General features: G+C 35.6%; 2 protein-coding genes across 2 annotated transcripts; one reads left to right on the top strand and one right to left on the bottom strand.

The window, feature by feature from the left end:
- Positions 1 to 449: 449 nt before the first annotated feature.
- LOC131849836 (large ribosomal subunit protein eL33) lies at positions 450 to 6,498 on the bottom strand. The gene is made up of 4 exons (XM_059199964.1): positions 6,412 to 6,498; positions 5,987 to 6,210; positions 2,129 to 2,359; positions 450 to 521 (listed from the first exon to the last, which is right to left on the bottom strand). Exons 2-4 carry the CDS (start codon positions 6,206 to 6,208, stop codon positions 498 to 500), a joined length of 477 nt encoding a protein of 158 aa, XP_059055947.1. The 5' UTR covers positions 6,209 to 6,210; positions 6,412 to 6,498; the 3' UTR covers positions 450 to 497.
- A 628-nt stretch (positions 6,499 to 7,126) lies between these two features.
- On the top strand, positions 7,127 to 21,359 carry LOC131849854 (dnaJ homolog subfamily C member 3). Its single transcript, XM_059199986.1, has 11 exons — positions 7,127 to 7,297; positions 7,385 to 7,495; positions 8,798 to 8,892; positions 10,065 to 10,169; positions 15,255 to 15,455; positions 16,250 to 16,375; positions 16,900 to 17,124; positions 17,810 to 17,927; positions 18,710 to 18,842; positions 20,449 to 20,578; positions 21,082 to 21,359. Exons 1-11 carry the CDS (start codon positions 7,219 to 7,221, stop codon positions 21,232 to 21,234), a joined length of 1,476 nt encoding a protein of 491 aa, XP_059055969.1. The 5' UTR covers positions 7,127 to 7,218; the 3' UTR covers positions 21,235 to 21,359.
- Positions 21,360 to 21,630: the final 271 nt, after the last annotated feature.

The following is a 21,630-nucleotide window of genomic DNA, read 5'->3' as shown; positions in this document are numbered from 1 at the left end:
AGGTACCTTCACTAAGCTATCTTTATTTACCATAAGATTATTCGTTTTAAGACCTGTTTAAATATATTAATAACGGCGATGATTTTTTCGTCTGTTTTTATAACATAATAGTTTGTAATTGTTGATTAGAAACAATATAAACAAAAATGGACATATCTAAAAGCGACCTCTACAGAGCAGTTTTTCCTGTAGGCATTTTTATGTATAAAATACTTGCTTATATGAATTTTATACTGATAGTTTTAGCACAAATAAGATTATATTACATATTTCAGGAACCCATCCCAAGAGACTTTCAACCTGAAGATGATGCCGGAGCAAAAGGGCTCGCGAGCCCAACCTTCATTCCCTGTAAGGTTACAGAAGATCCGTGTCAGTATTTTTTTACCCATCCCTGACACAATTTTTGGTGTAGATAGTAAAAAAAAATAAAGAAAAAAGAAACAATGTTGAATTTTTTTGGGTTTTTATTTAGACTTATATTACTGGTCAGGTTCTTAGATCCTGGATGGATACAGCATCTGAAAGAGAAGATAAATCAGTTTATAATTTATGTCTATACACAATAGGAGCAATCCTAATTAATGAAATAATTTATCAGTAACATATTGACCACATTTAATTCAGGTTTCAAATGTCATAAGCATCATTTTAAAACTACTAATATTAGAGAAAAAACTAGATGCAGTCAGAACAACCAAGAAACTGAAATGGAAGTGGACAGGACATGCAATAAGAAGAAAGGAAAATGGACCAAGGATGGACGAGGGCGACAGAAAAAGATGTTGGAGGATGATAGTCCCAAGATAAGCAGAGCTTGTGTTATGGATACTAGACGACTGATATAAATACTTAATTTTTCTTTTTTTAAATACATACTTAACAAATATATAGAAAAACCACGACCAATACAAACTATCATATTCGTGAATAAAAAGGGTTCCATTCTTTGCATAGTAGGTAACTATACGAAAAAAAGGGCAGTGGTAGAACCAACATGGAGAAGGAAAGCATTAGACAGAGGAACATGAAGTCTATTTGAGGAGGACTCTTAGGACAAGCCAAATAACCGAGGCTGTGAAATAACAATGAACATAAACAACATTAACTTAACTATCAGTATAAAAGGTATAAATAAATAAATATTATAAATGCAAAACTTTGTGAGTATGAATAAATGGACAGATGAATGAATGAATATTTGCTTCTGTTTTTTGCAAAAGGTACAGAACAGATTTTGATGAAACTTTACAGAAATATACCTCATACATCTAAATAACACATAGGCTGTAATTTTTTTTGTGGCCGAAACCGTGGTCACAGCTAGTCTTATTAATATCATAAACACGAAAGTTTGTACCTATGGATGGATATTTGTTACTCTTTCACACAAAACTACTGAACAGATTTTGATTAAACTTTTCAGTAATATAGCTTAGAAATTTGAATAACACATATACTACAATTTTCAAGCAAATGAAACATTGCTTAAAAGTATTTATTTGTATTCATAAGTATTATTGTTTATGTCAGTCTGGGTGTTTCCTATGTATATGTATGTATTTACGAAAATATTATGTATTTGTATCAGTAATCTAGTACCCATAACACAAGCTTTATCTAGCTTAACTTGGGTCTAGATGGCGCTGTGTGAATTGTCCTGAGATTATTATTATTAAACATTCAGTGCAGAAGCATTGAATATTTCTAATGGTAGTAGAATTAAACAAAATATGATAAATTTATAAAGTGAAGTATAAAGTTGTATATTTTTTTTCTGCTATCAGCCCTTCCGGCTATAATGAGATTTTTTGAAGTTATTGGCTTTTTGAGATGAGGCACCTCCAGTAAGGTGCCATCTCATTTACTTTCTTTAGATGTTGGCAAGGCGAGCCCTTTTTAATCTAGATGGACAGTTATTTATATCCAGTAGTTTTGAAGCTAACTGGTTCTTATGACTGGCTAATCTGTGTTTATATCATCCACAGGCTTTCTGTATCTCTTCTTTTACAGTTGGAATTTCTAGATATGTATGTACTTCAATGTTTTTTATAAACCAAGGAGCTCTGGCTATGGTTTTTAAGTTGTACATATAATGCAATAAAATTTATTCAGTCTAGATAGTTACCACTCGTATCCTGTGCCCCATGGCGTGTGCAGGCAAGTTGGACTTGAAGCGAGCACGGACACTGCCGGAGTTTCCATGTGGGCGCGTCACCTTGCCCCAGATTGCGCGTAGCTTAGTCTTCTTACCCTTGGGGCCACCAGCGATGGGTGTCCTCTTCTTAGCTCTGTATACAAATACGCATTGCTTGCCAGCGTAGAATATCGCATCGGTGCGGTCTCGTGCACCTTCAACCTGGAAATAAAGTTACATCTATATATTAGTATCATGATTATGAGACATATTTTGAAATTACCGAGGTTAGTTGATCAGTATAAATAATTGTCCACATGAAATTCAGGTTTCAAATGTCTAGGCATCATTTTAAAATATAATGAACATATTTATAGCAGCACCTTACTCGATTCCTCTGCACGGCACAAACATTTGTAATCATATTTATAATTGTTTGTGTCATTCTGGGTGTTTTCTAAGTATAATATGTATTTACGAAATAAAAATTAACTATGTATTTGTATCAGTTATCTAGTACCCATAACACTTGCTTTAGCTAGCTTAACTTGGGTCTAGATGGCACTGTGTGAATTGTCCTGAGATTATTATTATTATTATTTTTAGCATCTGTGTTAAAAAAGTAGGTGATTACACGTAATGTCAACAAACTAGTTTTACCTAAGTGCCGTTTGACGAAAGTCAGTAACTCGTTTTATGGAAATTGCACAACAAACTCCCAGTCTGTACTCAATTTGACAGAAAAAAAAAAATCAAAGTGTAAAATATTTTATTAAGTTTATTTGGATAAAGATTATTTCTATTTCTATAGACACGCGGCAGCGTGTCAAGCCGAGTTTCAAGTAAACTGGCTTGCAGCACCGTGTGTATATTTACACGAACCATTTGGAGCCACTTTTGACCCCCTTATAACTCAAAAACTCTTTCACACAAACCTGTCAAATTTGGTTCATATATTGAGACTTGCGAGATAAATATGTGTTCCAAATTTCATAAACATATCTCAAACGGTTATTTAGATATTAATGTCCAAAAATCGTCATTTTTATCACTGATCAACTATAGATCAAAATTATAACCCACTTCCAGATGACCTAGGAAGTTCAAATTTGGTATGCAGATAGGTAATTAGGTGAATATAAAGGAAAAAATCTGAAACTGGTAAATTGTTATCATTTTACTACAATTTTTCACTTTAATTGATTCTATTTCAACTTATACTGGACGAATACTAAAATTCTATGAAAACGTCGATAGCCACCAATTGACATTGATCCCTGGTGAAATATCTCATCTTGTACTGGACGGAAACTAATATTGTATGAAAACGTCGATCAATACCAATTTACGTTGACCCCTTCACATCAGTGTCGATAACTAGCAAACTTCAAATATTGCATTGAGCGGTAAACACTAGTTGCTATAATTTAGATTCTGTCTAAAATATACTCGTACTTATAACTAGGAGTATAGTCGAATTTCGTATTTATTATGTTATTAACTGAGATTTGGTATTAATTATTGTTTCAATATTTAGCGCACATCGATAGTGTAAAATCATTATTTTTATAAATAATTATTAAATAATAGGCATTTCGGTATAGGGCGCCGCGGTGGCGCCGTGTGGGAGCGGTGCGATAAAACTCAATGTTTTGTTTCTGGATATCTAACCTATAAGGTTGCGATTTATGCTACGAAATTTATAGCTTTCTTAAATTATACTTATATGTATATTTGTGATTATATTATTATTACATTATTTTAGTAAATACGTATGGTATAGACAATAGTTTAAACCAAAAATTAATAACAATTTTAGTATAGTTATAAGTAGGAATGTACAGTTAACTCGAGAATGAGAACTTATTGGTAACAAATTGTTTTCTTGAGAATTCAATAGATAACAGTCAATTTGTTACATAATCGTCTTTACGAACTATAACGTGTCAATACGAAGTTTCAGACATTAAATAATGTATATGTTGATAGAGAACAATTCCGTATTTGCTTAACATATGCTATTACTATCCACAAATCACAAGGCCTTAGTTTTGGCAGTCCTCTTCTCAACATAGCCTCCTCTATATTTAATAAAGGGCAGGTTTACGTTGGACTCTTCAGAGTTAAAACCTTAGATGGAGTACGTCTTAACAATTTAGATCCAAGTCACGAGAGCTCTATTGTAGAGTACAACCATCTGTGGACGTTATACCGCCCCGATTTGCCCAAAAATTCCTGATACTGAATTGGCATTGCACTTGAACTTTTAAAAGTTACAAGAAAATATAGAAAATAACACAAAAAAAGACAATTATACCCCGTAAATATACGAAAATACAGTAATTTATCAAAAATAATTTGGTATTAATTTAGTTATAAATAAGTACCTCGTATAATTTATGTACAAAAAGTAATGATATCCCATCAAAAACATAAATGTGAAATGATAGCTGAGTTTAATATTATGATATATGGCTTGATTGTTGACTTCTACGACAAAAGAGATGAGATCTAAATGGGTGCCAAGTTCAATGGTCTGTCCTGAAATGTATTTATAACAATATAAAATATCATTTCTTCTTATAACTTAGGATAATATACTGTAGCCTAAGGTCTAACTTGGCTAGTTTTCATATATGAAATATACTGTAGCCTTCGCAAGTTCTAAACATGTTACTTGTCGGTTCCTATTTTATTATTAGTAGTAACTAGCAATCGAAAGTAATAATTGGTATATGAGAACTGGCCAAGTTAAACCTTAGGCTACAGTATATTATCCTAAGTTATAAGAAGAAATGATATTTTATATTGTTATAAATACATTTCAGGACAGACCATTGAACTTGGCACCCATTTAGATCTCATCTCTTTTGTCGTAGAAGTCAACAATCAAGCCATATATCATAATATTAAACTTATATCATTTCACATTTATGTTTTTGATGGGATTTCTATTTCTGTAAAATTGTGTTCACAATTAAAGACAAGAGAAATACTCATCTTGCATCAAACCATAAATAGCTACAAGTAGTGTATCAAGAATATTCCTAAATACAATTAATTCTATAAGATAAACAAAAACATAATTTAAACAATTGTTTAAGTTAAGTTTATTAGATTTAACTTTGAAAAACAATAACTATATAGTTCAGAATTACAACAAACTATAATATACTAATTATCTTAAATTACAATATCTTAGTAACTAATCATAATGACAACCTCGATGGTCCAGCGGTCTAGCATACCGCTTTACGTATGATGGTTGCGGGTTCAATTCCTAGCACGGCACAAACATTTGTATTCATGAGTATGACTGTCTGGGTGCTTTCTATGTATAATATGTATTTATGAAAAAAAATATCTATGTATTTGTATCAGTTATCTAGTACCCATAACACAAGCTTTAGCTAGCTTAACTTGGGTCTAGATGGCACTGTGTGAATTGTCCTGAGTTTATTATTATTATAGTTAAAAATTATTATCTGTATTTTAAAAATAAATCCGTTCAAGCTTACTCCTTTATAAAAAATGTTCTTTTTCGATATTAACATCAGACAAGTTATGAAAATAAAGGCAGTAAGTTGTTTGTATGGGATTATAAAGACAATTTCATGGCAGTGAATCTCTCTGCATAAGTGTTTGTCATGAAAATAGAATCATACAAAAGTAACTTTTTTATATTAATATGGCATAATGTATATTATTTTTAAGGTTAGGCAGGTAAGGCACATATAGGGTTACTATATTTTAAATATCTACAACTACAATGAAACTATAGGAAACGGGTAAGTTCTAAAATATTCTTCCATAAAATATGTAAATAAGTTGTGTATATTTTAAACGAACCTTGAGAAGAGCAGTGTTTTCGTGTTGGTTACGTAGACCTCGCTTGTAACCTGTGAACACAGCCTTCGCGTACAGTCTGCCGTGACGAGGTTTGGATGATACTTTGCGTACCACCTTCGGGGGCTCGGCAGGTGCTGCCGGTGCAGCCTTCGCCGCCTTTTCCTTAGGAGCCTTTGTCTTAGGCGCTTTCGCCTTAGGTGCTGTTGATGGCGCGTCAGCCATTCCTAAAATAACAGCATCAATTAGAACACGGCTGAGAGGTTATGTTGACATCCAACCTCAAAGTAATCTGAATATATCTATACGGCAATTGTTAATCCTACGATATGTTATGAACTAATGTATTTGAATACATTAGGTCTTAACGAAAACAGAAATATTTATAAGATTTTTAATTAAAATTTAGTAAAATTGATAAAACTAACCGAACGTTGTTTAGTTTTTGGAAATGAAAGAATTGGTCCAGTGTTGCCAAAACTTAATATATTTTCATTTGACATTGACAACTGAATGACACAATGTGAATAGTTTTTAGCTGTGGTTATTAGTTACGTTTAGTTTAAGAAAAATATGGTACATATATTATATATTTGTAACCATAAAACCTAATATATCAATTATTTAAATACAAAACAATATTATCAAATTTTGCTGTATTAATATTTAATGTAGAATCAAAAATTCCTCTTTCCTTTGAAGAATGCTATTAAAACCTTCATAAATCTCCCTTCACATTTGTTCCTCTAAAGTATAAAAAGTAAATGCCAATTTATCATCATTGATTCTATACAGTATTATTTTTTTTCTGTAATAAACGATTGGTGCATTTGAAGCAATTTGGCATTTGAAATTAATTAACTTAACTAATTAATCTGCTTATAATTGACTAATTAACACTTCAATTAATATTATGTTATCTGTGTGCAATGTAAAGTTTTCTTTAACTTTGTTAAACACTGCAATATGGTAATAAAATCTGAGACTGTACTGTGCAAAGTTGCAGTGAGAACTGGATTTTATATTATTGTCTGACATCTTCGGCTTTTGGAACTGTCATGATGTTTTAATTATCTGTACTCATTACACATTTTGCCTGATTTGGACCAATCAAAACAGACCACGAAAAGAGACGAACGAAAAATGTACTGTGGCTATGTCAAATAATTAGTTTATATTGGAATTGAATATCTTTAATGTGTAATAGACTGCTGTAATATAATTATTAATTAATAATGGACTACCTAGTGAATATCAACTGGAACAAAATCACACCATGCCTTGTCTTATTAGTGCTAGAAATAGTATTAGAATGTGAGTTTATTTTCTTATCAGTTTTATACTGTTTTGTTCTATTAATTTTTGTATACATTAATAATATTAATATTTGTGGTGGTACAGTTTCAGACTGCGCGACTCCTGCGGAAGTTAACAAGCACCTGGAGCTTGGTCGAGATTTCTTAGCACGGGGTCAACTATCAGACGCTTTGACGCATTATCATGCGGCTGTCGGTGCGTATAAACATTTGTAATCCGTCGGAAATAGACCGTAAAATGTCTCTCAGGGTGTCAAGGTAAATAGATCAATGCAGAAGCTGCACGAATCCTGAAAAACTTGAATTGTCCTTGTATTAGCTGTTTGTTTTAGACCTTATTCTATAGAAGGATAAGATTTTACTCTTACATAGATAATTTATAATTAAAAAAAATAGTTACAATTTATAATTGACAAGGAACTTTCTGATATAGCTTCAAATATGATCACCGTATGATATTTGTTTTCAATTCTATATCTACGTGCAATGATTGAAAGTTTTCCAAGCAACTGACCGATACCATTGGGATCATTTAACCTATTACTTCTGCTCTGACATTATTTGTTGTTACACCCAAAATTAACTATATATAATAATCAAACTTTTTAATAAAAAAAATTGTAAATGTCTAAAGTATAATTATGACTTAAATTATTCCTTTTTTTTTAAATGTCCATACATAGATTATAATTAGAATTTGGTTACACTATTCACACAGCACAGTTCTAAAGCAGAGCTTGTATTATGGACTAGACTGGAGATGAAACAGATATCCTATAACTATCCAGTATCCGGCCTATCCAGCGGCCTTAATACTATCCGGGCAAATAAAAATAAAAACTGATGATAAAAAAAAAAAATTGAAGTAATTATTTGCTTTATTTAGTTAGTCTTAGTATTACTTAAGGAATAAAATTAGTTTTAGTTTAAAATTTTTAATCAGTCAATAGTAAATGACTGTTATAGAATGAAAATGAATTTATTAGTTAGATATGTGACTACTGATACAAATATTTTTTTTTTCTATCGGTCACATGGTTTTATAATGCATGGTTTAATTTAAATGAGCATGGTTTGGTCTCCTACCTACAAAGTACACATAAACAGAATAGAAAGAGTACAAAAAAAAATTTGTCCGATATCCAAAACACCAAGTCAAACTGCTATCCGTTTCATCTCTAGACTGGACTACTGATACAAATACATACATTTTTTTTTCTATCAGCTATCACCTTTCCGGCTATACATACAATACATTCTTAAATATTTTTTTTAAGAATGTATTTATAAATAAATATAATATATTATAATATTTATAAATTTTCTATGTATATTTATTTACATAGAAAACACCCAGACCAATACAAACAATCATACTCATGAATACAATGTTTGTGCCAGGAATCGAACCTGCGAACTTCGGAAACAAGGCAATCTGTGAACTGCTAGACCACTGAGGCTGTATATTTAGTACCTATATTGTGTTATTTGTCAACAGAGGGGGACCCACACAATTACCTCACATACTTCAAGCGGGGTACAGTGTACTATGCACTTGGTAAAGCCAAGTTTGCCCTACAGGACTTCACAAAGGTATGTACCTATTGTACAGGTAATGCCTTCATTAGTTTAATTTCAGAAATCTTTATATGGTATACTAGCTTTTGCCCGCGGCTTCACTCGCGTTAATTTATCCCCTTAGAGGTGGAATTTATCAAAATCCGTTCTTAAGAGATGCCTACGTCATAGTAGCTTTATGCATGCAAAGTCTCAGCCCGATCGGTTTAATATTGACAAAATTTCGTACAAAGTTTCGTCCCCTATTTTATCCACTTGGGGGTAGAATTAATCAAAATGCTTTCTTAGCGGATGCCTACGTCATAACATCTACCTGCATGCTAAATCAGTGGTTTGGGCTGTGCGTTGATAGATCACTATGTCAGTCACCTTTGAGTTATATATATTTAGATATTGTACTCAAAAGATGTACTGTCTGATTACTCATGAGCTGAGTGCTAGGGCGGAATTCTGTAACAGGTTTTCCTAGCACAAATTCCATTCCATTCTCTTATACTGTTATATTTACAGGATGTTTATTATTAAAACAATTTTGTGAACACTTATAATGGAATGGAATAAATAAATGTTATTATTATTATTAAACAAAGCAGAAAAGTTTTGTTTTTGTTCGAACATACATATCCAGAGATGTAGTAATTTTCAATAATTTTCGCCATTCTATTATCAACCCCTATTTTTTAATAGTGATATTAATTTATATGATTAAAGTAGCTGTTTCCGCGACTTCGTCCGCGTGGAATTTAAGTTTATTTTTCTAAAATAAAAGTAGCCTAAGTTCCTCTTTATTACATCAGCTACCTGCCAAAAAAGTCCCATTAAAATCGGTCCAGCCATTTCAGAGATTAGCCGGAACAAACAGACAGACAGACAAAAAATATAAAAAAATATATTTTGGTATGTACTGTATATTTCACATGCATGTAGTAAAAAACGGTTATTTCAATATTACAAACAGACACTCCAATTTTATTTATATGTATAGATAAAATCGTTCAAGCCATTTTAGAGATTAGCCGGAACAAACAGACCGACAGACAGACAGACAAAATATATAAAAAAAAATGTTTTGGTATACACTGTATATATATTCATATGCATGTAGTAAGAAACGGTTATTTCAATATTACAAACAGACACTCCAATTTTATTTATATGTATAGACAATGATTATTGTTGTTTTATAGGTGTTGGAGCTAAAAGCTGACTTTACATCAGCGAGGCTGCAGAGAGCCAATGTCTACCTCAAACTGGCCCAGTACAGAGAAGCCAAGGAGGATTATTTACAAGTTGTGAGTACAATATTACATAAACTACATGTAAACATGTTACAACATGTTCCAATATGTTTCTGAAACATACACGTCGAGGGGACTTGAAATTCATCCCCACACGCTGGGACCTAAGTGGTCTCGGACAGTGCGGTTTCAGAGGAGCTTCCTTCTCCCCTCCGATCGATCCCTCGTCCAATTCAAACGGGGATCGAAATTACGACGGCCTGAGCCGAGGTTCGAACCCCCTAGTGGTGCCCTCAGGAGTTGGCCTTCAGCCGCTCTATAAGTCCTTCCTTGGTTTGAAGTGCTATCTGCACTCGCCCCCTATCGTCCGGTGAAGCTGTAAAGGCCAGCTGCGGCCAACTGCCTTAGAGTAGTCCGAAAAAAAAAAAAAGAAAGTCCTCCCGCGTACACTTAGATTGTGGAATGAACTATCTGCCGAGGTTTTCTCGACTGCAGCATGGGGTTTTTCAAGAAGGGTATATTAAGGTTTTTTAAAGGTCGACGCATGTGACACCCCTGGTGTTTCAGGCGTCCATAGACTATGGTAACAATTTAGCATCAGATGAGCCCTATGCTTGTTTGCTGCTATAGCAGTATAAAATAAAAAAAATTGGGACAACATGTATGTTCACTCATCCTTAAGTATAATATAAGACAGTTTTATTTTTTTGAGAGACTCGGTGGTCTAGCAGTTTAACTTCACTTTCCTGATAGCTGCGGCTTCGATTCTCCACACGGTGCAAATATTTGTATTTTATATATTTGTGATTGTTTGTATCGGTCTGCATGTTTTCTATGTGTATTATGTATGTATGTATTTAAATATTTATATCAGTTGTCTAGTTCCACTTAGCTTGTGACTAGGTGGCGCTCTAGGAATTATCCAAGATTATATTAAGACACTCAGACTAATACAAACAGTCATACTTATAAATACAAATGCTTGCATGACGACCTCGGTGGTCTAGCGGTCTAGTATACCGCTTTACGTCCGATGGTCGCGGGTTCGATTCCTCGCACGGCACAAACATTTGTATTCATGAGTATGATTGTTTGTATCGGTCTGGGTATTTTCTATGTATAATATGTATGTATTTAGGAAAAAATAAAATTATCTATGTATTTGTATCAGTTGTCTAGGACCCATAACATTGGGTCTAGATGGCGCTGTGTGAATTGTCCTGAGATTATTATTATTATTATTGCATTTTCCGAGGAATCGAACCCGCGACCATTGGAAGTCAGGTTGTCAGTTTCCCCACTGAGTATTTGTAGTCTCACACATGCTAATTTTAGCGGAATGTAACAAAATTGAAAATATCTTTATTCATATAGGTCTATTATCTTATGGTATGTCAAATCTACCGTCAGTTCTAAATGATTTCGAGATGAGAACTGACCAGAAACTCGGCTCGTATTCTTTTCAAATAAATGTTGTATATGTTTACAATAATACAGATTCATTTAAATTCAAATTTGGGAGAATAGGGTGACCACCAGCATATGCTGTTGCAAAAGCAAATAGTCTAATCAGTGTTTGTAACCCGAACAGACCAGTCCCCACAAGCAAAATAAATTGCAAAATAATATGAATTCCTTAAGAAATGTTTTTTTGTTATTACATTAATGTGAACTAAACAGTTACTTTAGTTTGTACTAGCTGTTCCCGCGACTTCGACCGCGTGGAATATAACTTTATTTTTCTAAAATAAAAGTAGCCTAAATTACTCCTTATTACATCAGCTACCTGCCAAAAAAGTCCCGTCAAAATCGGTCCAGCCATTTTAGAGATTAGCCGGAACAAACAGACAGACACACAGGCAGACTAAAATTGTAAAAAATGTTATTTTGTTGTATGTACCGTATTTATATTCACATGCATGTAGTAAAAAACGGTTATTTTAATATTACAAACAGACACTCCAATTTCATTTATATGTATAGATAATTGAATTTCACTCAGTACCTATAGCATAATGAATACAGAAAGAATAAATATATGTATATTTTTATTCCTATATACAGTTATCTACCAAAGTAATAAAGTTTTATTATAATAGAATAGAAAATCATTTATTCAAATAAACTTAAATTAAGCACTTTTGAATAGTCATAACAATTTTTTTTATCTACCGCTCGTTTGGAAAGCTGTCTCATTGTTTATGTTAGTAAAAAACGGGTATTTCAATATTACAGACAGACACTCCAATTTTGTTTATATGTATAGATTGTGTGCGGTATTTAGCCAGAGATTATGCAAACGTGTTGAAGGCTAAACTCTTTTAATTCGACGTTTGAGCATAGATTATACATTCTATATTGCTTGCGTAAAAACTTATTAGTTACTTAGAGCTTATTCCTTTTTAAAAGGCCGACAACGTACTTGCAATTCCCCTGGTGTTGCGGGTGCTCATGGGCGGCGGTAATCACTTACCATCAGGTGAGCCGCATGCTCGTTTGTCCCCTGTGTTATAAAAAAAAAAGTTACCAGTTAATATATTTCTATGGTCTTATCAAAAGCTAACACGTGACTAATCATATTATATGGTTGAAAATATTAGGCACATTGTTTTAAGTAGAAAAAATATAATCCATCACATTTAAAATAAGTGTTGTTGCTAAGTAACAGTTTGTATGTAACGTGCAACTGCGATCGGAACGAAAGTAAATTATATTTACTGCTATATATGTAATCCACTCAATATCTCTATCAGAAAGTAGTTAACATTGAGTGAAGGAATGTTATGAGATACCTATGTATGTATGTTGAAATCTGTACATCTATACATATACATAAAATTGGAGTGTCTGTTTTTAATATTGAAATAGTCGTTTTTTATTACATACATATGAATATAAATACGGTACATACACCAAAATAACATTTTTTATAATTTTTGTCTGTCTGTCTGTTTGTTCCGTTTAATTTCTGAAATGCCTGGACGGATTTTGACGGGACTTTTATTGGCAGGTAGCCGATATAATAAGAAGTAACTTAGGTAACTTTTATTTTAGAAAAATAAAGTTAAATTCCACGCGGACGAAGTCGCATGAACAGCTAGTTATGTGTATAATTGTATACAATAAAGCTTATCCAAACAACGCGCCATTTCTATAGATATATAATTTACAATAGTTAGTTATTTGTATGTAAGATTCGTCATACATATTACAATGTAGATAGATTATCAGCTGTTATAAACGGCTGATTGTGTGATCACTATCTATTGTATTATACACTGAGTAAATATCGTAAATTTATAGTTTCATACTTTAATATTATAATTTTTTTATTCACTTCACAAATCTGATAACACTATAAAATACAGTTACGGTAATTTGTCAGAAAATTAAACATAAATCAAATCAAAGCGCTCACTCGCCATTCTTATACTATTATAAATGCGAAAATAACTCTGTGTGTCTGACACGCTTTTACAGCACAACTACTGAACCGATTTAAATGAAATTTGGTACACAGATAGTCTAGACCAGGGTAGGAGAACTTTTATGCATCAACGTGCCATTTTTTCCAAAAAATGTTTAATGCGTTCATTGACGTGCCATCAAATAATTTTGACTTTCTGATTATTTGGAAAATAATAATAATAAATACCATCAAAACTCTCTATGAAATAAAGTAAACAAAAGATGTACATTTTGGATTGTTTTCATTACACGCATAAATTAAATTACTGTAAAATTAGTGTGACTTCTGTTGCTGCAGGTTAGATGACAAATAATTTATGTCAGGCTTGTACGATGTTACTTTTAGCAAAATGCATGCTGAACTGAATTCATCTGTCAAACGTTTTCTAACCGAGTTTTTAATGTTATTCATCTCTGAAAATAATGACTCGCAGGCATAGGTAGGTGAAAATATTGTTAAAATAGCATGAGCCAGCTTCTTCGAGCAGTTTTATGATCGACGACGTGCACAAAATATTGTGTCGCGTGCCATTGGTTCGCCTACCCTGGTTCTAGACCCTGAGAAAGGATTTGGGCTATTTTTAATGCGAAACAAGAGCCGATACCTTGGTTCTAGACCCTGAGAAAGGACTTGGGCTATTTTTAATGAGAAATAAGAGCCGATTCCCTGGTTCTAGACCCTGAGAAAGGACTTGGGCTATTTTTAATGCGAAACAAGAGCCGATTTAAATGAAATTTGGTGCCCTGTGTAGTCTAGACCCTGAGAAAGGATTTAGGTTACTTTTTAATGCGAATAAAGGGTTGTTAGAGGTTGAAAGGGGGGACGAAAGGTTCTATGGAGGTATCGTCATTTTTAAAGATGAAAGTTTGAAACTTATTTTTTAGGCTGTTGATTTTTTATAAACAAACTAGCAGCACCACGACTTCGTCCGCATGGAATTTAACTTTATTTTTGTAAAATAAAAGTAGTCTAAGTTACTCCTTATTACATCAGCTAACTGCCAAAAAAGGTCCCGTTAAAATCGGTCCAGCCATTTCAGAGATCAGCCGGAACAAACAGACAGACAAACAGAAATTGTAAAAAATGTCATTTTGGTGTATGTACCGTATTGATATTCGTATGCATGTAGTAAAAAACGGTTATTTCAATATTACAAACAGACACTACAATTTTATTTATATATGTAGATTTGAATTGAAAAAATAACACCTGTTGGATCTGTTGACAGTTGTTCAGAACAGAATTAAAAACAATTGAGTATAAAAATAGTATAGTAATTGAATTAAGAATATTTCTCTATACGGTATTACGGGTCGATGTGCTCCCTCTAATATGGTTGAGTGCAATGATGGCTGGCTCATCCGTGATACTCGTGAACGGGTGCTGCTTGTGTGGACTGGTCTGTTCAGGTTGCAAACACTGATTAGATTATTTGTTTTTTGCAATAGCATATGCTGGTGGTCACTCTATTCTCCCAAATTTGAATTTAAATGAATCCGTATTATTGTAAATATCTATAACATTTATTTAAAAAAATACGAGCTGAGTTTCTCGTCTGTTCTTCTCATCTCGAAATCATAACTGACGGTAGATTTGACATATCATAAGAGTCTGTAATAAACCTACATGAGTAAAGATATTTTGAATTTGAATTTGAATTTGAATTACAGAGCCAGGAAGACCCGTACAACGAGGAGGCTGTGGCGCAGTACCACAAGATCGACGAGTACATAGACGATCTCCGGTTAGCGGAGGCGTACTTCCGCGGGGCCGACCACCGCGCGGCCGCCGAGCTGGCGTCGCGGCTGCTGGAGGTGTCCCCGTGGGCCGCGCACGTGCGCCAGCTGAGGGCGGAGGCCTACATCGCACTGGTAGGTACTCGACCCCCCGACCCCCCGACCCCCCGACCCCCCACACGACACACACTACCGTGGGCCGCGCACGTGCGGCAGCTGAGGGCGGAGGCCTACATCGCACTGGTAGGTACTCTGTACCCGTGCCCCCCCGACCCCGCGACGCCCCACTCGTCAGTCTCTACCGTGGGCCGCGCACGTGCGGCAGCTGAGGGCGGAGGCCTACATCGCACTGGTAGGTACTCGACCCCCGACCCCCGACCCCCGACCCCCCACACGACACACACTACCGTGGGCCGCGCACGTGCGGCAGCTGAGGGCGGAGGCCTACATCGCACTGGTAGGTACTCGACCCCCCGACCCCCCGACCCCCCGACCCCCCGACCCCCCGACCCCCCCTCGACACACACTACCGTGGGCCGCGCACGTGCGGCAGCTGAGGGCGGAGGCCTACATCGCACTGGTAGGTACTCGACCCCCCGACCCCCCGACCCCCCGACACGACACACACTACCGTGGGCCGCGCACGTGCGGCAGCTGAGGGCGGAGGCCTACATCGCACTGGTAGGTACTCGACCCCCCGACCCCCCGACCCCCCGACCCCCACACGACACACACTACCGTGGGCCGCGCACGTGCGGCAGCTGAGGGCGGAGGCCTACATCGCACTGGTAGGTACTCGACCCCCCGACCCCCCGACCCCCCGACCCCCCGACCCCCCACTCGACACACTACGCGTCGCGGCTGCTGGATTGAAGTTATATAAATAAATAACTAACTGTAGATATATGTGTGTAATGTACATTCAACAGAACGACCTGTTCTCTGCCGTGTCGGACATCCGGTCGGTGAACCGGCTGCAGCAGGACTCCACGGACGGGTACTACCGGCTCGCCACGCTGCTCTACCAGCTCGGACACGTCAGCGACGCACTCAAGGTACATATGTCGCATTGTCCTGTTTACTATCCAGTGGATGAATGTATTATTAATACACCTTTAGTACTATTAGTACTACAATATAATCACAATAATTATACAAATGTAATCGACAAATAATCTTTGTAATGGAAATCGATTTAATCAAATGTTATATTACAATAATAATAATTTAATATTAACTCCGAGCGTAATTGGCACAAGGAACATAGACAAGTCCTACACGAGTATTCGCTCGCTTCTGACCTCTGGATTTTTTTTCGGACTACTCTAATGCTATCGGCCTATATATTAATCTGATGTATAAACTGTATTACTGTAAAGTTTCATCAACATCCGTTGATTACTTTTTGCGTGAAAGAGTAACAAACATTCCATCCATACTCACAAACTTTCGCGTTTGTGAGTATGGATGGTTGATCTTTTATAATACTTGATATGTTAATAACTGAAAATAAATTTATTTTCTTTCTTTCTATCCTGCAATTTAGTGTTATGGTTAACCAATGGTATGTTGCTTGTAGGAAATTCGAGAGTGTCTAAAACTAGACCCAGAGCACAAGAAATGTTTCCCGTTCTACAAGAAAGTCAAGAAAGTGGACAAGCTGCTCCTGGAGTGCGAGGAGCTGAGTGAGGCTCGAGACTTCACCGGCTGCCTTGCCAGCGCTAATAAGGTGCTCAAGGTGGAAGATGAGGTCACGCTGGTCGTCTTCGAGGCCAGGAAGTGGCTTTGTAGCTGTTCCGTCAAGGTTTGTTGGGTGTCTTTGTACATATATATAGGCTCTGTACATATTTATAATTTGACGGCCTCAATGGTCTAGCGGTTTGGCACACCGCCTTACTCCGATGGTTATGAGTTCGATTCCTTGCATAGTACAAATATTTATATTCATGTATGTGATTGTTTGCATTGGTCTGGGTGTCTTCTATGTATAATATGTATGTATTTACAAGAAAAATGGTGAACATCTGTATATATATATAAAGCAAAAACATAATTCAGAGTTATTGATAATTTATAAATTTTAAAATGTCTTAACAATAAAATCTGTGGAATAAATAATTAAATTAAAAAAAAAGTGATATTTCATTTTTTAAATTTATTTTTTTAATCATATCCACTGTCAGGGGCAAAATAGTGGTCTCGAAAATATTAAAATGCAATCAGTTACGATTGCGCATGCACTCGTGATCGTGCGTCAAAGAACGTGTCATATAAAGGCACAGTTATACAGAGTTATATAGTTATACAGGTGACGTGAAGTGGTGGTGTTGTTTATAAACATGTACAAGCACATTTTGAAAAGAATAAGTTCTGAGTGACTTATCAGTTCTTTTATTAGCAGTCATTACTGATGGTAGATTTGACATATCATATGAGTCTGTAATAGACAAAGAATAAAGATTTGATTGATTGATCGATGTTTGTTGCAGGAGGAGGTGTACTCGGAAGCTGTGGCAGCTTGCGGGTCGGCGCTGCAGCTGCAGAGAGATGCTCGCATTCTGTGCGATCGGGGAGACGCGCTGCTCGGACTTGACATGTTCGACGACGGTCAGTACACACCACCCCTCCATACAACCCCCACCCCCATACCACCCCCCATTCCTATAATTACAAAGTTAGTCTGAAATAATCCACTTTAAGAGGCTTTTAACATAGTTCCCGGGGATTTTTGCCCTGGAGTTGATGACGGTGCAAAGGAACTGGCTCCAACCTTCGCTTTCTTAGGAGAATAAAACCTCCCCTATTCCTCGATCCCGCACTATAAACTGCTGATCTGCAAACCGATTTTGACATACAACATGTTTTATTTTATCACAAATCAGTTGTTCAAATCCGGCTCGAAGGACTACAGAAGTATATGATTGTTTATGCTCATCAAAACTGACTAGCAGAAATCCCTCTATTAGAATATATCCTAGTTACAAGTGAAATCTTAACTGAGTAAACTGAACCACTCTAATTTAATTATTTGTAAAGTTACATATTAGTACAAAACATCTGTTAGAATAGAATAGAATAGAAAATCATTTATTCAAATAAACTTAATTTAAGCACTTTTGAATAGACAATTTTTTTTTATATACCGCTCCTTCGGAAAGCTGTCTCTTCACAAGAAGAACGAGCAAGAACTTGTGTGTTGCTCTTTTAAATAATTCTTGTAAGTTTACATTTACAAGTCGAAACGTGTGAATACAAACTACCAACGAATTTATAAAATATACAGTAAGATTAAATCAGTCGTAGTGATAAGAGCAGACCAGTCTCTACAAGCAGCACTCGTGTTATACGTTGTAGCCCAGAATTTAATTTGATTTGTTCTTTTTACACAGCAATCCAGTCGTTCAAAGAAGCTCTAGAGTTAGAAGAAGGTCTGCAGCGAGCCAAGGATGGACTGAGCAGAGCACAGAAGATGCAGAAACAGTCTGAACAGAGGGACTACTATAAGATATTAGGAGTTAAAAGGTATGTACACATTAAACCTTTATACCAAAACAGTTAAGGAAGTTTTAGGTAACAAAAACAATTTTTGCTACCTACATTTACTATATAGTTTACTGCATTATTGCTACTGTAGTGACTCGGTTTAGAAATAGAAATTATTATATTTTGGATGCCTTCTAATGTCAGGAACGATTACTTCACACTGAACATAGAACTAAACAATTTATTTATGTAAATATTAATTAATTGTACAGAACGAGTAGTAGATGGAACTGTAGACCAATGTCAAAGGGGTGTAGTTATTGTTGCCATAATATATCATAGAATTAGTATTGCCAGTGCAAATACAACAGAAATAATATTGATTAAAATAAACTTAAATATTTTTTTATAAAAAAATCATATTATTTTATTCTACCACTTATTCGGAACACAGACTTATCACAAGAAGAACGAGCAAGAAACTTGCGTGTTGCTCTTTTAACACGTTAAAGACTGCATGCCCACCGGTGGGTCACTAACGCAACGAAAGTAAATTTACACGTTGGGACAGGATGATTACCCGTGGGCACTTAATTGAAGTAAATCTAGGGGTTAAATAATGTCTACCTCAAATTGTACACTAAAAACATATGTAAAAATAATAAACCAAATGCCGGTCGCTATGTGAGGAATAAGATTTTTCAATGTGGTCTTCATTGTGTTAAATACACGTTGGTCAAAATTACATTATTAGGAATTTTGTGCGAATACATAATTCAAATTCAAATTCAAAAATCATTTATTCATGTAGGACATTTTAGCCGCTTATGAACGTCACTTTACATTTAATTATTTTTTTCCCTACCGTCCAGTTCGGTATATATCCAATTAAGACAAACTGGCTAGAAACTCGATTGAATTAGTTTTTTTTAAAGCCAGTTTATTTACAATGTATATGTATATAGGTGTCTATGTCTAACATTAAATGAAAATCCCGTGCATGAACAACTATTGCCATGCGCGCTCGTCATTCAAGTAATCGTTTAGTGAGTAATAGACTTTGCTCAGTAAATATGATTTAACAGATGTTACAACAAAATAAATCAGTCATAGTTACTAGAGGAGACCATAGTACAGTCTCTACAAGCAGCATCAGTTCACGAGTGTATTTTTTTTATTGGGTTGTTAGGGTTATTGTCAAGTGCCTGTAGCACCTGTAGCACTGCGACCTACATAGATCTATTGTGCTTGCCCTTTTTCAAAGTTCGCTACCTAGACCCGTCAGGGACAAGAATTGAAGGATATTCTTAGGAGCGATGGTTTTTATCTCCTCGGGAAAGAGTGTAAACTTTCCAAAGGAGATATATCGTTTATGCATGAGTGGGCTACAACCACATAGGATGTGTAATGGCGTTTCCTCTTCAGTTTGGTAAAATCTGCAGATTTTTGTTGTGCATAGGCCTAGTTTTGCCATATGCTTGTTTAATTTGCAGTGTACTGCGAAGGCCCTAGTAATCATTCATATGTTGTTTTTACTCAATAGCAGTAGTCTATAGGAGTATTTGTTCGAGTAGCCCGATATTAGGGCTTACGAGTGTAACGAACGAATTTGAACCTATGTCCTGACATGTGGTTTGCTATACAGAACGGCGAGTAAGCAGGAGATAATAAAGGCGTACCGGAAGGCCGCGCAGAAGTGGCACCCCGACAACTTCCAGGGCGATGAGAAGAAGCTGGCGGAGAAGAAGTTCATTGACATCGCCGCCGCTAAAGAGGTAGGAATTTCAGACAACTTATTTTTATATTTTTACAATGTACTAGCTGTTCCCGCGACTTCGTCCTTGTGGAATTTAACATTATTTTTCTAGAATAAAAGTAGCCTAAGTTATTCTTTATTACATCAGCTAGTTGCCAAAAAAATCCCATCAAAATCGGTCCAGTCATTTCAGAGATTAGCCGTAACAAACAGACAGACAGACAAAAATTAAAAAAAAATGTTATTTTGGTATACATAGGGTATGTATTATATTAATAAACATGAAGTAAAAAACTTTTATTTCAATATTACAAACAGACACTCCAATTTTATTTATATGTGTAGATTATAAAATACTATAGCTAACATTGTTTTCCCATATAAAAAAATAGTAATGTTGCAAAATTCCTACAGCTACAGTAGTCCTAAAGATTTAAGCATACATAGAGACAGACAGACAGCGACAGCGACATTATTTTATACTATGCGATGATGATGATGGTGATGATGTTTGCTGTGCAGGTGTTGACGGACCCCGAGAAGCGCGCCCAGTTCGACGCCGGGTCGGACCCGTTGGACCCTGAGTCGCAGCGCGGCGGACAGGGACCCTTCCACAACCCGTTCCACCACTTCCAGCACGGGAGCCCCTTCCAGTTCAAGTTCCACTTCAACTAGACGACCTAAGGCGACCTGCGCTGCCGGCACCATGCCTTACCACGGTCGATGAGCTCGTACATTAATCACGTGAGGCACGAAAAGGCCTTTTAAGGTTCGGTTAAAGACACGAAATATTTGAAAAAAGGAGAGGGAGTCAAGTAAGATATGTGTATTAAATTTCCTGTCAAACACAAGCATTTTCTATAAGTGGCGTGTAGTGCCACTTTTCTAGAATAAAATTAGATTATACTTTATACCTATATTCAAAGATGCCTCAAACCAAAAGCCCACGGTCTTCTAGGCATTTAGTACATCGCTTTACTTCAAATGGTCGCAGGTACGATTCCTCGCACGATACAAACATCTATATTCACAAATATGATTGATTGTATCGTTCTGGGTGTTTTCTATGTA

This window comes from Achroia grisella, unplaced genomic scaffold (assembly GCF_030625045.1).
Source record: "Achroia grisella isolate CSIRO2021 unplaced genomic scaffold, CSIRO_AGI_Agris_v1 utg1112, whole genome shotgun sequence".
In the NCBI taxonomy this organism is placed as follows: Eukaryota; Metazoa; Arthropoda; class Insecta; order Lepidoptera; family Pyralidae; genus Achroia; species Achroia grisella.
Note: the sequence above shows the minus strand (reverse complement) of the source record. Positions and strands in the feature narration are given on the sequence as shown.